General features: G+C 61.3%; 4 protein-coding genes across 5 annotated transcripts; 1 reads left to right on the top strand and 3 right to left on the bottom strand.

Annotated features, from left to right (window-relative positions):
• Window positions 1-440: 440 nt before the first annotated feature.
• Window positions 441-5544, bottom strand: CHMP1A (charged multivesicular body protein 1A). Its single transcript, XM_032446999.1, has 7 exons — window positions 5456-5544; window positions 5285-5304; window positions 4490-4567; window positions 3980-4126; window positions 3425-3553; window positions 2901-3088; window positions 441-2314 (listed from the first exon to the last, which is right to left on the bottom strand). Exons 1-7 carry the CDS (start codon window positions 5460-5462, stop codon window positions 2293-2295), a joined length of 591 nt encoding a protein of 196 aa, XP_032302890.1. The 5' UTR covers window positions 5463-5544; the 3' UTR covers window positions 441-2292.
• A 1241-nt stretch (window positions 5545-6785) lies between these two features.
• Window positions 6786-10143, top strand: CDK10 (cyclin dependent kinase 10). Of its 2 annotated transcripts, XM_015874362.2 has the most exons (13): window positions 6786-6973; window positions 7177-7249; window positions 7415-7486; window positions 7560-7662; window positions 7771-7852; window positions 8022-8089; window positions 8320-8372; window positions 8511-8580; window positions 8669-8728; window positions 8838-8961; window positions 9038-9177; window positions 9412-9464; window positions 9535-10143. In XM_015874362.2, the coding sequence occupies exons 1-13, from the start codon at window positions 6863-6865 to the stop codon at window positions 9636-9638; spliced, it is 1113 nt and encodes a 370-aa protein (XP_015729848.1). In that variant the 5' UTR covers window positions 6786-6862; the 3' UTR covers window positions 9639-10143. The 2 variants fall into 2 exon arrangements, with proteins under 2 accessions (XP_015729848.1, XP_015729849.1); XM_015874363.1 differs by lacking the exon at window positions 7177-7249 and having other exon boundaries at window positions 6859-6973.
• A 265-nt stretch (window positions 10144-10408) lies between these two features.
• On the bottom strand, window positions 10409-11734 carry SPATA2L (spermatogenesis associated 2 like). The gene is made up of 2 exons (XM_015874361.2): window positions 11411-11734; window positions 10409-11339 (listed from the first exon to the last, which is right to left on the bottom strand). The coding sequence occupies exons 1-2, from the start codon at window positions 11702-11704 to the stop codon at window positions 10503-10505; spliced, it is 1131 nt and encodes a 376-aa protein (XP_015729847.1). The 5' UTR covers window positions 11705-11734; the 3' UTR covers window positions 10409-10502.
• A 67-nt stretch (window positions 11735-11801) lies between these two features.
• Window positions 11802-15560, bottom strand: VPS9D1 (VPS9 domain containing 1). Its single transcript, XM_015874358.2, is given in 17 exon segments — window positions 11802-11917; window positions 12058-12162; window positions 12528-12594; window positions 12675-12868; window positions 12945-13074; window positions 13148-13291; window positions 13294-13388; window positions 13390-13611; window positions 13704-13789; window positions 13899-13986; window positions 14075-14127; window positions 14271-14333; window positions 14415-14526; window positions 14837-14990; window positions 15060-15152; window positions 15218-15290; window positions 15386-15560. Coding segments are annotated over 17 exon segments (1866 nt in total). The 5' UTR covers window positions 15497-15560; the 3' UTR covers window positions 11802-11841.
• Between the last annotated feature and the right edge of the window lie 5 nt (window positions 15561-15565).

Below are 15565 nucleotides of genomic sequence, written 5' to 3' on the forward strand. Positions count from 1 at the left end.
GGGGCTTCCCCTCGGCAAACCCGAGCTTCTCAGAAGGGCAAGGGAAAGGCGCGGGGAAGAGCACAGTGAGCTCAGCAGCCTGAAAACAGAGCTGGGAAAAAGGATCTAGAAAGGAGGCAGCCATCCTGGGCTGTGTTGGCTGCGCCACGGCTGCTGCAGCCCCTGCTCACCCTGTTTCCCCAGCACAACCACAGGAAGGGAAGCGGTCCCTGCAGGGACGTGCCTGTGTCCTTAACACACCAGGGCCTTCTCCTGACCCCCAGCAGGAGCTGGCTGCCCTTTCCCTGGGCAGGAAGGCTGCAGGAACGGGCCTCTTCCTGCTCAGCTCAGCCCCACGTTGGCCGTGGGTGCTCTGCCCCACAGCTGCAGTTGGGTTTTCAACCCACAGCAGGGAACGGGCACAGCCCAGACCCCCCTCTTCTGCCTAAACACACCACGACGGATGTTCAGAGTGTTTATTTCAAACAGCATTAGGTAATCAACAGGGGTTTGAAGGAAAAAAAAAAAAAAGAAGGAAAAAAAAAGGCAAACAAGACAAGCTTTAAAAAAACATCACCACAGATCAACACACAGAGAAAAATCAGATGGGAAAAGGGAGTAACCGCAGGGACAGGGTCTCTCTGGGGCTCATCCCAGCCCCACACATGGTGCCCACGCAGGGCCAGCAGCCAGCAGTGCCACCCCATAGCACAGGCACCTCCTATGTCCTCATCACCACCCCGTGTCCCCATCGCAGCACACGAGGGAAGAAGGCTCTTCTGGTCACCAGCCACGTGCTGCCGAGGCCATTGAACTCAGAAAAAATAATCAAAGCAGTGAGAATTGTTGTTGTTACAAGCGCTGCAGTGTCCCTGACCCCAGGGCCAGGCCCAGCACTGCAGGAGGAGGGATGGAGCTGCCTGCCCTGTCCCCACATCACTGCTGCCCTGTCGATAGCAGCCAATTCCCCGCTCCCACTGCAGCTGTGCATGACTGGAAGTTCCCGTTACAGCCGATGGAGCAAAGCTGCCATTCCACAGCAGGGCTGGCTGCATGTTTCACTGCTGGGCTCCAGCACCGCAGGGCCAGGCAGCTGGAGCACACTGCCTGCAGCCTGGAATTCCTCATGAGAGGCAAAGGAAACTTCATTTCCTTCCTGTCAGCTCCCCATCCATCCCTTAACTCAGTGGTGTCTGTGTGAAGGGACACTGAAAACCTCAGCCCAGAGGAAGGCTCTGAGTTGTCTTCCACTGTGGGTGGAAGCTCGGTTACAGATGCAGCAAGGTGGGAACAGCAGAGTGGGAATGGCAGCAGGGGCAGCAGGGGCCAGGCACAGCACAGGGCTGGAGGATGCACACTCAGGGCAGTCTGGTATTTACATCAGCGCACCCATCCAGCAGCAGAACGCTGGGATTAGCCTGCAGTCACCAAGGATAAGAGCAGCTGAGAGCCTCTCCCAGCTGCAGGGCACTGGGCATGGACCGGGCACAATGGTAAGTCATGGCACAGAGAGCTCACTGCCAAACTGTACTGGTGGGAGGCGGTGGATGCATGGATTCACACACACAGGCTTGTGCAGGGCAGGAGAAGGGTTTCAAAGGTCACTTTGTGGTCAAGAGAAGCAAGGGGGGTTGGCCTGCCATGATGAGGTGAATCTGCAAGGAGAAGCCTACAAGCAGGGCACCCACATATGGCTACGGAGCGAGAAGCGAGGGCTGGGCAAGGGCACTGCTTCCTGCAAGGCACAAAGCCCCCAGAAACACCATGGCCCCGTCCTCATCCCCCACTGTAACTCTGCTCCATGTGGACAGACACTTGCTGTAGGTCCCCAGCAAAGTGCTGCCCAAAGCACAGAAGCCCCAAACCAGGTAACAACAGAAGCAGGCTACACAGGGAAGAGGCAGACAGCCAGCACCCCAGGAGACACTGCGACCCACCTCCAGAAAGATTCATTTAGTGTTAAATCACATTGCATCACGGGACACTGCGAGAAGCCAGCAGCGACCCTCAAATGAAAAACACCCTAAAATAAGAAACAGCAAAGTACTCGTCAAGCCCAGAGAAGGGCTGTCCTTGGCTCCACACCCCCTATCGGGATCTCTGCCTGCTCTGGTCACCACTGCACCCCAAAAGAAGAGTCTGCAGGGAGGCGGACAGGGCTGGGGACACACTGCTGCAGGAGGAGTTGGCCCTGCCCAGCCAGCAGGTCAGAGCAAGGACATGGTAAAGGCAGAGAGGAAGGAGTCCTGAGTCCCTCCGGCCCCATAGACCATAAAACCAGCATGGCAGCAGTCCGCCGGGGTGACAGGAGATCTAATTCCGCAAGGCAGCCAACCTGAAAGGAAAAAGACAAGAGGAAACCAGCATGAGAGCAGCCAGAAACAGCCTGAAGGATCCATCAGCCTGGCCATGCAGGACACAGCTCTGCACAGAAGCCTCCAGAGGGACTCTGACTGCAGCCTCATGGGGAGCAGCAGGGAGGGAGCAGGGAGAGGAAGCTCATCGGTTCCTCCTGGGGCAGTTCCAGCAAAACAGCCTGTTCCTGGAGCTGATTGAAGGTCAGCATCAAGCGTTCCAGAGCAGTAGCAGCTGCGTGGAGACGAGCACAGAGCAGGGGCAGACGGCTCTGCTCCAGATTGAGAGAAGCCCGCTGCCAAGTGCCAGCAGCCACCCCCGTCACGAGCCCTAATGGCTACTTTGCCTGCCTGCCTGCCTGCACCCTCCCCAGGCCTCACGAAGCACCACAGGGGCTGCCTGGCAGATGCTGCAGGCTCCAGTTTGCCCAAGCTAATACCACCACGGGGCTCAGCACCCACTCCATCAACCACACTGCATTAAATCACTCCTCACATCAGTGAGAGACACCTGGGAAGAATTCAAACTGCCTCAACATGAGGTGAAGGACCTGGGAGAGAACAAACCTCCGTGACAGCTGGTCTTCCTGGGAGCGCATCGAGCTCTCCCCTACTGCTGAAGCACCCTCAGGGAGCTGGCTGAGCTGGTCCATGATCTCCAAACCATTCTCCTCTGCAATCTGCACAATGAGGCTGTCCACCTGCTCCTGTGGCGTGGTCAGTGTGGTAGCGGAGCTCATGGAGTCCTCCATGACCTGCAAAAGAGACACCATGTCAGCCCACCTCACGGGGAAAGTCACTCAGCTCAGCATGGCTTCTTTCCCTCAAAAATCAAACTGCAGACCCCATATTGCCACCAGCCCCTTCACCAGAACAGCCTCAGTGGCCTCATGCCTGACAGCAGAACTGCAGAGGAAAGGGGGGAAGGTGCAGTCCTCCATAGCTCCATCTGAGTAACCACTAGCTGGGACAGCACCTTTGCTTTTCTTCCCTTGCCTGCTGGTTTGCCCCTTTACACAGCAAACACTTTCTCTGCTAGGCAGCAGAGCAGTCCCAGTCCACCCAGACCCCTCCAGACCATCTCCACTTACCGATGTATGAACATCCAAATTCTGAACCTGCTGCTCGAACTTATCCATCACTGCAGACACCTTCTGAAGGTCCATGGAGCTCAGAGCTTTGTCCAAAGCTTTGGTCACCTGAGCCATGTTTTTCGTCACCTGCAAGAGGATATTGCTTCATGGATGCTGTCCAAAAGCAAAGTCATCCCTGCTGAAAGTAAAGCCCTGGCACACAGCCCCAGGCAGAGCACAGTCAGAGGTGCCACACCAGCCCTGCAGCTCTGAGCAGGATGGGTCCCAGCCCACATCTCTGTAAACACAACATGCAATGGCTGGCACAGACAAGAGAGCAGGCATGAGCCTCCTTAATTAGAACCATAATAACGCAGCCAGGAGAGCTCGCTGTGGGTATGCCAGAAGCTTCACTAAACTGAGAGTGACTGGGCTCACTGCAAAGCTCTACAGGATCCTCATCTGAGAACGAGGAAGTCCAAGGTTCAAGGCAGATGAGAAGGGAGGAGCCAACACTCTACCCAGGGCACACACTGCTCTCAGAACCCCGTGCTGAAGAACAGAGGCTCTTACCCCCTTCATTGTCACTGCTGTCTGCACCTTGGAGGCCACAGCATCCACTCGGGAAGCCATGCGGAGCCAGTTCAGCCCCTCGTTCTTCTTGCGGATGGCATTCTCTGCGTAGACACGAGCACACTCCACATTCTTCTGCTGAAGGGCCTGGAAGAGCAAAGGGCAACCGCGTGCACCAAGAAACCACTCCGTATTTATAAACAAGCATTCCCATTTTCTGCCTGACGGACTTGCAGCAGGAAACAGCTCATCTGCGACCTCTATAAACACTGAGCACACCCTTGGAAGGGAATTAAATCCCTCTGTGTCACAGTGACACACTGCATCTGCTCAGCAGATTCGAGATCTCAGGGTGAGACTTCAAAACATGCTGAGAGCAAGAGAAGAAACTGCCCCTTTTCCTCCATCTGTCAGCAGCAAACAGCTATTGGGGCACAAGAAGGGTCTCCAGCTGCTCAGCGCAGCATTCAGATTTTTAACATTATGGCTTTGCAACAAGCTCCCACCCACCTTCTTGACTTTGGCTTGCTCTGTCTTGGAGTCCTTCTCAGCTTTTTTGGCAAGTTTCTCCAGCTGCTTCGCTGTGAACTGCAGAGAGAGCTGCGGGTTAGTGCCAGGACACAGCAGGGAGCCAGCAGCAGCAGCACGTCCGTGGCACTGACCACTCACAGAGCACATACAAGGTGCCAACATGAGCTCTATGAGTTGGTGCAGCTTCCCAGCTTAGCAGGGACCCATCAGGTTCTGAGGAGGTTTCAGCTCCCCCCAGGGCTGCGATGCTGGTAGAAGCAATGGAAGCTCCCAGCGCACACAGCGTGTCAGGGGTCAGTTTTCCTGCTGTGGTGATGGGAACAAGTTTGGCAGCGGTTGCTTGGCTCATGAGCCAAACCAAGCAGAGCAGCAGCACCACGCTGCAGGTCTCAGCAAGGCGGGGGGTTCAATGTTGTGTTCATGGGTGTCCCATCCAGCTCAGTTTGTTTGTTTAAATGTATTCCGGTTACTCTCACACCCCGCGCTCCCTTCTGTCAGCAAGGGGAAGGCAGCGCAGCGCCACCCGGAGGCGCCGTTCGTGCCGATAGAGACGGGACAGGCCGAGCTCCCGGGGACGGTTCCGACACCGACACCGACACCGGAGTGACGGCACCGGATCGGGGCGGGGCTGAGCCGCAAACTCGGCCCTGGAACGGACAGCGGGACACGGGGCGGGGGGGGCGATAGGGGCAGGGGGGGCTCAGGGCCGTGACGCCGTTACCGGCCCGTGGTGACGGTACGTTACGGAGCTCCGGGGGATCGGCGGGCCCTCACCTTCAGCTGGAAGAGCGTGTCTGCAAGAGAAAGAGAGCATCGCCTCAGCACCGGGCACCACGGCGCACCGGGACACAGAGTGTAGGCCGGTTGGCCTCACAGCCTCTATGTGATACAGCAGGGCCGCACCGAGCCCGGCCCGGCGGAGCCCCCGCTCCCACCGCTCCTTACCGTCCATCCTGCCCTGCCGCCGCTTCCGGGTGTCGCCGCCGCTTCCGGCTGCGGCCGCCGCTGCTTCCGGGGTGAGCGCGCCACCCCGTGTCGATGGCGCCCCCTGGCGGCGGGGCGGACACGTGGGCGGGGGGGGGTGGAACGGTGGGACCGGGAGGGTCGGGGCGTGGTGCGGGACCGGGGGGGTCAGAACGAGGATGGTGACGTGTGTGTCACCGGGACATCACAAAGGGACCGAGAGAGCACCAGCAGCCATGGGGCAGCTGCTCTGCAAGGACGTAGGAGCAAAGGGTAACGGGGGACCGTACTGTGATGGAGATAGGGACGGGGATGGGGGGAGGAACGGGGACAGGCGAGGAGGGATTGAGGGTAGGGATGGGATAGGGATGGGATGGGGATGGGGTAGGGATAGAGATAGGGATGGGGATAGGGATGGGGATGGGGATGGGGCAGGGGCTCTCTCTGGGCACACGGAGCTGCCTCTCGCCTCACACCCGCCCTCATTTTGGGTTCATTGTATAAAGATAGAGCCGTTTTCTTCCCATCCTGGTCATGCAGGGGGAAGATGAAGCAGTGGCACATCACAGGCTGCTCTATTCATGTGCTCTAAATCCCTCGGATCTGGGATGGGTTTGGTCTTTCTTCTTCCTCTCTATCCCACAAAAGAGAAGCACAAAACGAGGCCGTTCCCGTTGTGTTCCCAGCTGGTCGGGTTTTAACGAGCAGCTTTATGACTCTATGCCTAGTGAAGGGTCTGGATGTGGGCAGCAGGTGGGATGGAGCACTCACTGGGGCTCTGAAAAGCTCTTTAGCCTCAGCTCCATCTCCTTTGTTGTCAGGGCAGCCCTGTCACCTCCTGCCTGCTCTGCCCTATGGCAGCTCACTGTGATCCCTCACATAAGCTGTATTTCCCCCTTTGCTCATTAGATCCAGCACAAGACAAACCAGCCGCTCCCACATCCAGCATCTCCGTGTCTCGGCCGCCGGATGAAGGCACCGAAGCGCCATCAGCGGAAGGACCCGGGGCTGGGAAGGAGCAAAATGGGGGCGGCGGGGCTGGCAAGGACAAGTGACCGTCGGGCAGAGGCTGCGAGCTGCACACCGTGACTGCTGCGTGCTGATGGACATTGAGACCACCAGGGCCCAGCCTCGGCACTGGGGAGGAGATGGGCAATAAAAGCGAGTGCTTGGAACGAGCCGGGGCTCGAGGACTCAGTGCAGGCCGTGCAGGCCGCGCGTTGCCTAGCAACCGTTGCTTAGGCCCGGCATGAGCGGCGTGGCACAACGGCGCATGCGTGACATTGAGGCTTGCATAGTGCATGCGTGAGGTGACGAGCGTGGCGTTGCGCATGCGCACGGCTCGCCTGGCAGTGGGCGGGAAGCGGTGTGCGCGTGCGCGCCGTAAAGATGGCGGCCGGGGGCCGGGCGGAGGGAGCTGCGATAGAAAGCGAGATGGAACCGCTGCGATTCCAGCGGCTGTGCGGGGATGGGTACTTCGAGGTGCCGGCGTCTGAGAGGGTGAGGGGAATGCGCCATAACGGGGCTTCGAGGGTCGGTTCTGCGCCTAAAGGGGCTTTGAGGGTCGGGGTCTGCGCCTGAGGGGGCCTTGAGGGCCGTTGGTTGTGGGGAGGCCCTGAGGCGGGCGGCTGCTGTGCTGAGGGCAGTGAGCAGAGATTGACCCTGTGTCAGCCCGTGTCTGTGATGCGGAACTTTGGTTCCAGCTGGGGAAATGCCGGAGCGTGAAGGAGTTTGAGAAGCTGAATCGGATCGGAGAGGGCACCTACGGCATCGTGTGTAAGTGTGGGGCTGCGTGGAGCCGGGCTGGAACGGTGGGCATGTAGTACAGCTGTCCGTACCTGGAGACTGTGGGACTGAGGATGAGAAGCGTGAGGCTCAGCAGTGCCTGTGTCCCTTTGGCTAAACCTCGTGCTGAACACCCGCCGTGTGCTGCTCTTCCAGACCGTGCCCGGGACACTGTGACAGATGAGACTGTGGCACTGAAGAAGGTGCGGATGGACAATGAGAAGGAAGGTACATGAGGAACAGGGATGGCTCCTGGCCTCCAGCTGAGGTTGTGGTGCAGTGTGGTTCTCACTGCCCCCAGGAATGCCCGTCAGCAGCCTGCGGGAGATCACCCTGCTCCTGGAGCTCCAGCACCCCAACATCGTGGAGCTGAAGGAGGTGGTTGTGGGGAACCATCTGGAGAGGTGAGAGCCTCCCTGAGTGCCCTCCACCCTTCAGAGGTGATGCCCCCTCAGTGCTCTCAGGTACATTTCATAGTACTGAGCAGTGAGACGCCTGTGTCTCCTCTACAGTATTTTCCTGGTGATGGGCTACTGTGAGCAGGACCTTGCCAGCCTTCTCGAGAACATGCAGACACCTTTTTCAGAGGCTCAGGTAAAGACTGGGACAGGCTTTTAAGAATATCACCCGTTGAGAAAGGGCTGTGAGTCCAGCCACCAGTGTGGATTCCTTGCAGTTTGCAATCCGCCTTATGCTGGTAGCTTCAGCAGGGCTGGCTGGTGCTGTTCACGTGCTGGGGGACACTCCTGTCCTCTTTCTTCAGGTGAAATGCATCATCTTGCAAGTCCTCAAAGGTCTGCAGTACCTTCATGAGAGGTACATCATCCACAGGTGAGAGCGGTGGGAAACGTTGGGTGTGTGGTAGGGGGAGGAATTGCTGGGAGGCAGCCTGATGAAGCAGGGGCTTGGTGCAGCCCCTTGGCTTTGCTGTGCAGTTTGAGATCTGGGGTAGGGAAAACAAAGGATGGTGAGATTCACCTCTTAGTGGTCGGTCAGCACTGGGGCTCTTTGTCCTCCTGAGTGCCCTGGGGAATGCTGACCACCACTCATGTTCTGCACAGGGATCTGAAGGTGTCCAACCTGCTCATGACCGACAAAGGCTGTGTGAAAATAGGTGAGCCCCTGGCTGCTGTCATGTGTCTGGCAATCCGGCTCCTGCTGCAGATGTGTCTGCAGTTGTCCCTCTACTCCACAAGCAGGCAAAGCATGGAGCTTTCCTCTTTCCTATCTTGGATCCTTTTCTTTCTTGCAGCGGATTTTGGTCTGGCACGTACATATGGGATGCCACCACAACCCATGACTCCCAAAGTCGTCACGCTGTGGTGAGTGATCAGTGTGGGATGATGTGAAGCAGGTCCTTGCAGCACTGCCTCTGTGGGTGCAGCTAAAGATGGAGCCTTCCCTGCACAGGTACCGAGCACCCGAGCTGCTGCTAGGAGTGACAACACAGACCACCAGCATTGACATGTGGTAAGGGCAGGGGACAGCAGAGGCTGAGGCGGCTGGGTGGTGCCTGGGGGATTTGTAGGAGCCAGGACACCGACAGAGGGATTTCTGCTGACCCCACCAACTCCTGCAGGGCTGTGGGCTGCATCCTCGCTGAGCTGCTGGCTCACAAGCCACTGCTGCCAGGCACCTCTGAGATCCACCAGATAGATCTCATTGTGCAGCTCCTGGGGACACCCAATGAAAACATCTGGCCGGTGAGAATTACCCCACAGTGCTGCCTGCCCTCCTGCCCTTCTGCCCTGCCTGACGCTCCCCCACCCCTTCCCTCAGGGTTTCTCCAAGTTGCCCCTGGTGAGTCAGTACACGCTGCGGAAACAGCCTTACAACAACCTCAAGCACAAGTTCCCCTGGCTCTCAGAGGCCGGGCTGCGTCTGCTCAACTTCCTCTTCATGTATGATCCCAAGAAGCGGTAAGAGCTGCTGTGTGGGCAGGGCTCGGGGCAGGCCCCTGCCTGCTGATGGGGCTGCCAGCATTACACTGCCTTTGAGCTGAGGATGGCTCAGTGCTGTGGGCAGGTTCTGGAGTGGAAATGGGAGCAGGGAGGAGCGTGGGCAGGGTGGGAGAGCTGGCAGGATCTGAGGGCGAGGGAAGGTGGCGGCATGTTTGGGCTGAGAACTGAGCTTGCCACATCTTGTCCCCACAGCGCAACGGCAAAAGACAGCCTGGATAGCTCGTACTTCAAGGAGAAGCCCCTGCGTAAGTACATTCCCCACCAGGCAGGGGTGCAGTGCTCGGCCTCTGCTGACCTGTCTCTGTGCCTCCCCAGCCTGCGAGCCAGAGCTCATGCCCACCTTCCCCCACCATCGCAACAAGCGGGCAGCCAGCACCAGCACGGGGACGGAGACCCAGGCAAAGCGCGCCAAGCCCTGAGCCCTGTCCACATGGAAGAGTGCAGGGGACTCGAGCTGGGATGGCTGTTGCCAGGGCTGGGTGCTGGCTGTGCCCCACTGCTGGCCAGGCACACAGCTCTACTCAGTGATACAGCGCTGGGTGCTGTCACCTTTTGGGATGGCTCTTGGCCACGTTGCCCCAGACCTTCAACAGTTGCATTTAGGGGGGCTGCCTTGGCTACCAGTGCCCATGTTCAGCCCCTTGCACAGCTGCTCATGCTGGGAACATCCACAGCCTTCCAGCCCAGCAGAGCCCATGTGTTGTATAGTGCTGGCTTCCTTCTGTATGGAGCTGAGAGCACAGCACTGGGTGGGATTCAGCCTGTGCTGCCTCCTCCCCTGGGGGGGGATGGAGGCATGGACTGAAAGGGGGGAACTGGGGGTTGGTACAGAGGTGCTGGGTGTCTGGCAGGACCAGCTCCGGCCTGTACTGGCTGCGTGGTGCAACACTGACTCTGTTGTCAATAAAAACAGATACAAAGGGCGGTGGCGGTGAAAACTCCCTATGGCACTACCCAGGCGAGATGCTGAGCCTGGCCTCCATCAGCCCCACGTCCCTACCTTGGTCCTCCCTTGTCCTATCATTGCCTACCCATCTAAAAAGTCCATTCCCCTCCTGTTTATAATCCCCTTTCAAATCCTAGTAGGCCGCAGTGAGTTCTCCTTGCAGCCTTCCCTTCTCCAGGCTCACATTAAAGTTTTCCACCCCCCATGGCCGCCTCCTCTCCCTGCCAGAACAAAAGCACCGAGTCACGATGCAGCCACACTTTACTGGGAGGCATCGAGTCACTTACAGCAGGAAGCAGAGCAGGGCCCAGCTCCCCGCACCGCCGTGCTGTGCCCACTATGGCCGGGTGCTGGTGCCGTCAGCCAGCAGCATGTCCACCTCCGTGCGCTGCAGCCACAGCCGCTGCTGCCGCTCACTGCGCAGCTCCTGCCCGCGGTGCCGGCTGCGACAGGCCAGCCCGGCCGCGCAGCTCCCGGCGTGCAGCTGCTGGCAGGTGGTGCAGCAGAACGCGGGCAGCGAGCCCTGCTGCAGGCACGAGTGCAGCTGGTAGGAGGGCAGCTCGGGGAGCAACGGGGGGCTGCTGCCCAGCTCCCCCTGCTCCTGCTGCAGCAAGAAGCCAGAGGAGGAAGGGTCTGGAGCAGCAGGGCAGGGGAGCAGCTCCTGCCGGAGCTCGCTGCGTTCACAGCCGTCCCAGTCCCTCCCGAGCACGCCCTGCAGTCCCGCAGGGTCCCGCTGCAGCTTGTTCAGTGCTGGGGGACTCACATCCCGCTCCCCACCACGTTCAGGGCCGTGTGCCCTCTGCAGACAGCGATCCTCACTGCAGCCCGGTACATCCCCGTACCGCTCCCTGTCGTTGTCCCGGCCCGGCGCCGCTTCCCGCAGCATCTCCACGCAGGTCTCCATGTCCCCGGCGATGCGTCGCGCGTCCAGCAGCTCCTCGACGCTCGGCAGCTTTGGCTGCAGCCGCAGCAGCAGCTCGGCCATGATGTCGCACTCGATCCGGCAGGCGAAGAAGCCGCAGGCGGCAGCGCTGAGCTGGGATCCCGGCGGCGGGCGGCGCACGGCGAGGCGGCGCTGGTCCAGCCGCGTGTAGCCCAGCCGGGCCAGGCTCCGCAGCAGCTCGGCCTCGGGCAGCGCCGCCCGCAGCACGTGCACGTAGGCTCCGGAGAACGTCTGCAAGGACAACGGGGCGGCACGGGGGGGTTCGCTCCTTGTACCCACCGGCACCGCGTCCCGGCACCCACCTGTATGGAGCGGAACTCGGAGCGCCAGGGATACAGGTAGAGGTTGAGCGCCGCCCGCTCCAGCAGCTCGAAGGCGGCGGCCAAACCCCGCAGCGCCGGGCCGGGCTCGGGGCGGCCCCGCAGCGCCCGGGACAGCAGAACGGCCGCGTCGTCCTGCAGCGCCGCCAGCAGCCCCGGCTCCGACCGCAGCCGCTGCCGCAGCCGCTCCGCGAACGACGGCTCGGGGCCGGGACGCTCGTGGTCCCGCCGCAGCCCCCGCCGGTACTCGAACCGCACCGCGGGGCCCGCGCACATCCTGCGGGTCAGCGGCCCGGGACCGGACACCGCGCGGTACCGGTTCCGGTACCGGTTCCGGCCCCGTTTCCCTCCCGGTCCCACGCCCCGCCCGGCGCCCCCTGCCGGCCGGGAGCAGCGCTGCACTTGCCGGCGGCTCAGGGCAGGGTCCGCAGGAACGTGAGAGCGCTCTGCAGCGATGTCAGGCAGTAACCCTCCTCACCCAGCAGCCACCTGCACAGCACCGGGACAGCACCGGTATAACACCGGGACAACACCGGTATAACAAACACCGGTACAACAAACACCGGTACAACACCGGTACCCGGTGGGCTGGGGGCGGCAGGGTCTCGTCTCGCCCCCCCGGCTCGTACCCCTCGTGGATGAACTCCTCCAGCGCCGCACACTCCGACGGCAGCTGCGGCATCGCGCTGCGCAGCACCGCGTACGACAGGAGGGGCAGCAGCTCGTCAGCACCGCTACAACGTGCATCGGGGACACGTCAGCACGGGACACGGGGGGACTCTGCACCCACACCCCGGTCACTGCGGCTAAAGGACCCCGGGCCCACCGCCATGGCGATGGGATCATTGCCCCATCGGCCCCACACAACCAGCACGGCACCGCCGGGCCACAGCACGGCAACAGAACCAGCAGCTCCCAAACGGGAACAGCAAACCCAGTGCAGTACCGTTAACAACCATCAGGAACCATCAGCACAACCCACAGCAGGGACCACCGGGCTGACACACACCCCTACGGGAGCCCCCAGCCCACACACAGCACAGGGACCCTCCAGCCCCCGTCCCCACCCCACGGCAGCAGGGCTGCACCCCGCACTCACATGGTGCCAGCACTGGGAGCGCTGCAATACTCCTCGGCGCATTCACAGATGCTGCGCAGGGCTCTCACTGCAGCACAGAGCAGAGCACAGCGCTCAGGACCATCCCATGGACCCACAGCGCCCAGCTCACACCGCCCCGGCCCCCACCGATGCAGTCCAGCTTCCTGCGGGGACACGTCTCCAGGGGGATGAGGCGCAGCTCCTCGATGGCAGCTCCATAGGGCGGGCGGCTGGACGTGCTGGGGAAGAGCCGAGGGGACAGCCCCAGGTCTGCGGGGCTGGCGTGGCGGTGCCGCTCCATGCTGCGAGCCAGGGCTTCCTCCTGGGGCCGGTGCACGATCCTGGGGACAACAGGGTGGGGGATGGTGGGGGGGGGCTGTAAGAGCAGCCCCCAGCTCAGCCCTGAGGCTGCAGTACCTGTAGAGAGCCAACAGCGGGGCCCACAGCGGGGGGAAGAAGGCGTCCTCGATGCAGGCCAGGCACTGATCCTTGCCGGCAGCGGTGTTCAACCCCTCAAATGCCAGCAGCGTCAGGGACAGCAGCCTGTCTGGGAATGGAAGAGTTACGCAGCTCACCTGGACGGGTACACTGAGACCACGAGGGCCACGGCCGCCCCTCACCGATGGCGTTGTGGATGTCCCGCACGATGCCCTTCAGCTGCTCCTGCAGCGATGCTGCAGGTTTGGGCCCAGCCGTGGTTTCTCCTGGGGGCCAGTCCTCAGGCGATGCCAGGAACCGTTCCAGGTCCTCAAAGGAGCTCTCCCGGGGAGACCGGGGCTCCCCTTCTGCCCTGGAGGCATCGGAGCTGCCATCGGCCAGGGTTGCTCCGGAGATGCTGTGCCGCAGCGTGGCTGGGCCGTGCTCCGGCACCGAGAACATGCAGTGCAGGCTGCGGGAAGCTCGGAGCCGCCGCCCCCCCGGCTCTGCAGGCAGCAGCCCCCCTGCGTCCAGAGAGAGGAAGGCGAGGCCGATGGGGGCTGCAGGGGCGGCCTCGGGATTGTTCTGGCTGACAGCTGGGTACAGCCGAGTGTACACCGCACACTGCAGCTTGCGCAGGAGCTGGGCAATGGGGTGCTCTGGGAAGCTGGAAGCAGAGGGACAGGGGTGAGCAGGGGACAACGGCAAGTGCTGTGGCCCTCCAGCGATGTGAACAGCCCCCTGTCAGCCCCACAGTACCTGAGGAGGCAGGAGAAGAGCCCCGTCACCAGGGACAGGTCTGACGGGCTCCTCTTCAGCCTGGCTTTCCACTGCCGCGGCCAGTCCTGGGGGAGTGCTCACAGCAGGTTAGTGGGAATAGCCCCTCTCCCTGATTCCCAGCACAGCCCTCTGCATTCACAGCATCCACAGCAGCAGCCTCCAGCGCATACTCACGTGGTCCTGTTCATACTCGAGGATGGCAGCATAGAGCTCTCTCTGTTCCTGCTCCTCAGGGGTTAGGGCCACACTGCTGGAGAACCTCCTGCGAGTGCCACAGTGCCAGGTGAGGGGTCTGCAGGGAGCTCCGCACCCTCACGGTCCCCACTGGGACCCCCCAGCCCCGCCCTCACCTGTTGGCCGCCTCCTGCAGCCGCAGCCGCCGCTCCTCCATTTTCCTCTGCAGCTGGGCCATGGCAGAGTTAAGGCACTGGAAGTGCCGCAGCAGTGAGCCAGCATCTCACCCGGCACAGCCCTGAGGTGGCTGATGAAGTAACAGCCACAAACACAAGTCCCCTGCTTTAGGCACTCCCTTAGTGGAAAGGATACGGTCTCCTCTCGTGCCCTGGCTATCACCAGGTTCTCCATCATCTGCCGCTGTAGAGACAGCGTCTGCCAAGCAATGAACACTACGTGGGTGACACCTGCTCAGAGTCCCAGTGCGAGACTCATTGTACCCAGCTCCCCACTCACCAGTGAGGTTTTCTGCAGGGCCTGGCTGGGGTTGAGCCGTGCCACCCGCGCCTCGTAGGCAGCCTTCAGCTTCTGGTTCTGCAGCGATGCCTCCTCCAGTGGCGTCAGCTCCCTGCAGGGAATGAGCTGAACACTGTGGTGGCCTTCAATGTGAGCCAGGCATCCTGGCCAGCTGGGACCCTTCCAGGCTGAAGAAGAGCTCTGCGATCCACAAACTCACCCCACAACATCCATAACCACCTCTATCTATAAGCCGTGTCCCTAAGCTCCGCACCTACCTGCTGCTTGGGAGAAGAGCCCAACCCTGCCCTGCTTTTCTCCATTGAGTGGAGCACTGTGGTCCCCCTGCCCCTCCTTTCCCCCCTCCCCATAGGATTTGTGCTGTGGTCCATTTGCACTCGCTGTCCCCCAGCCCCACTCACTTGCGCACACTCTGTGCCTCAGCGATCTGCAGCTTCTGGAAGATCTCTGGTGGCAGGAACGGTGACAGCTTCCCTCCCTCGTCAGAGAAAACCCTGCGGTGCCTGGAGATGGGCGCGGGTCCCCCCGCTGTGCTCGGTTTGCCCTTGTTTTTCCCTGTGCGGGATGACACGGCTCCATCAGCCCATTGAAGGCTCCGGTCCCGCTGGTGCTGCCGTTACTCACCCAGCGTGGCCGCCAAGGACTTGACCCTCTCCAGACACTGCTCCGCCAGCTTCAGCATCTTGGGGGTGTCGGGGCCGAGCCCTTCGCTGTGCTCTGCGATATGGGGGGTCACTGCCCTGCGAGGGGCGGGGGGAGGGACCGGGGGGGGGGGTTGTTACCTGTGAGCCCCGCCTCGTCCTGCAGGGCCTGCGAGATGAGGGCGATGCTGTGCAGGTATTGAATATAGGCGTCCTGCGGTGACATCAATGGGGATGATGCGGGGATGGACACGAGACCTGGGTTATGCGGTAGGATAACGGCCCCCCGCCCCGTGCCGTGCTGCTCACCCGCGTCCTCCCCGCGCTGTCCATCTCCAAGGCCCCGCTCGCCGCCCTCATGGCGCCCTGCAGGGCCCGGCCCGGCCCGGCTCCATCCCCAGCACCGCCCGCCGCCGCCATCACGGCCGGAACGGAGAGAGCAGCGACACGGAGTTCCCGGGGGGAACTTAAAAAGCGAAGGGATGAAAC

This window comes from Coturnix japonica, chromosome 11, assembly GCF_001577835.2.
Source record: "Coturnix japonica isolate 7356 chromosome 11, Coturnix japonica 2.1, whole genome shotgun sequence".
Taxonomy (NCBI): domain Eukaryota; kingdom Metazoa; phylum Chordata; class Aves; order Galliformes; family Phasianidae; genus Coturnix; species Coturnix japonica.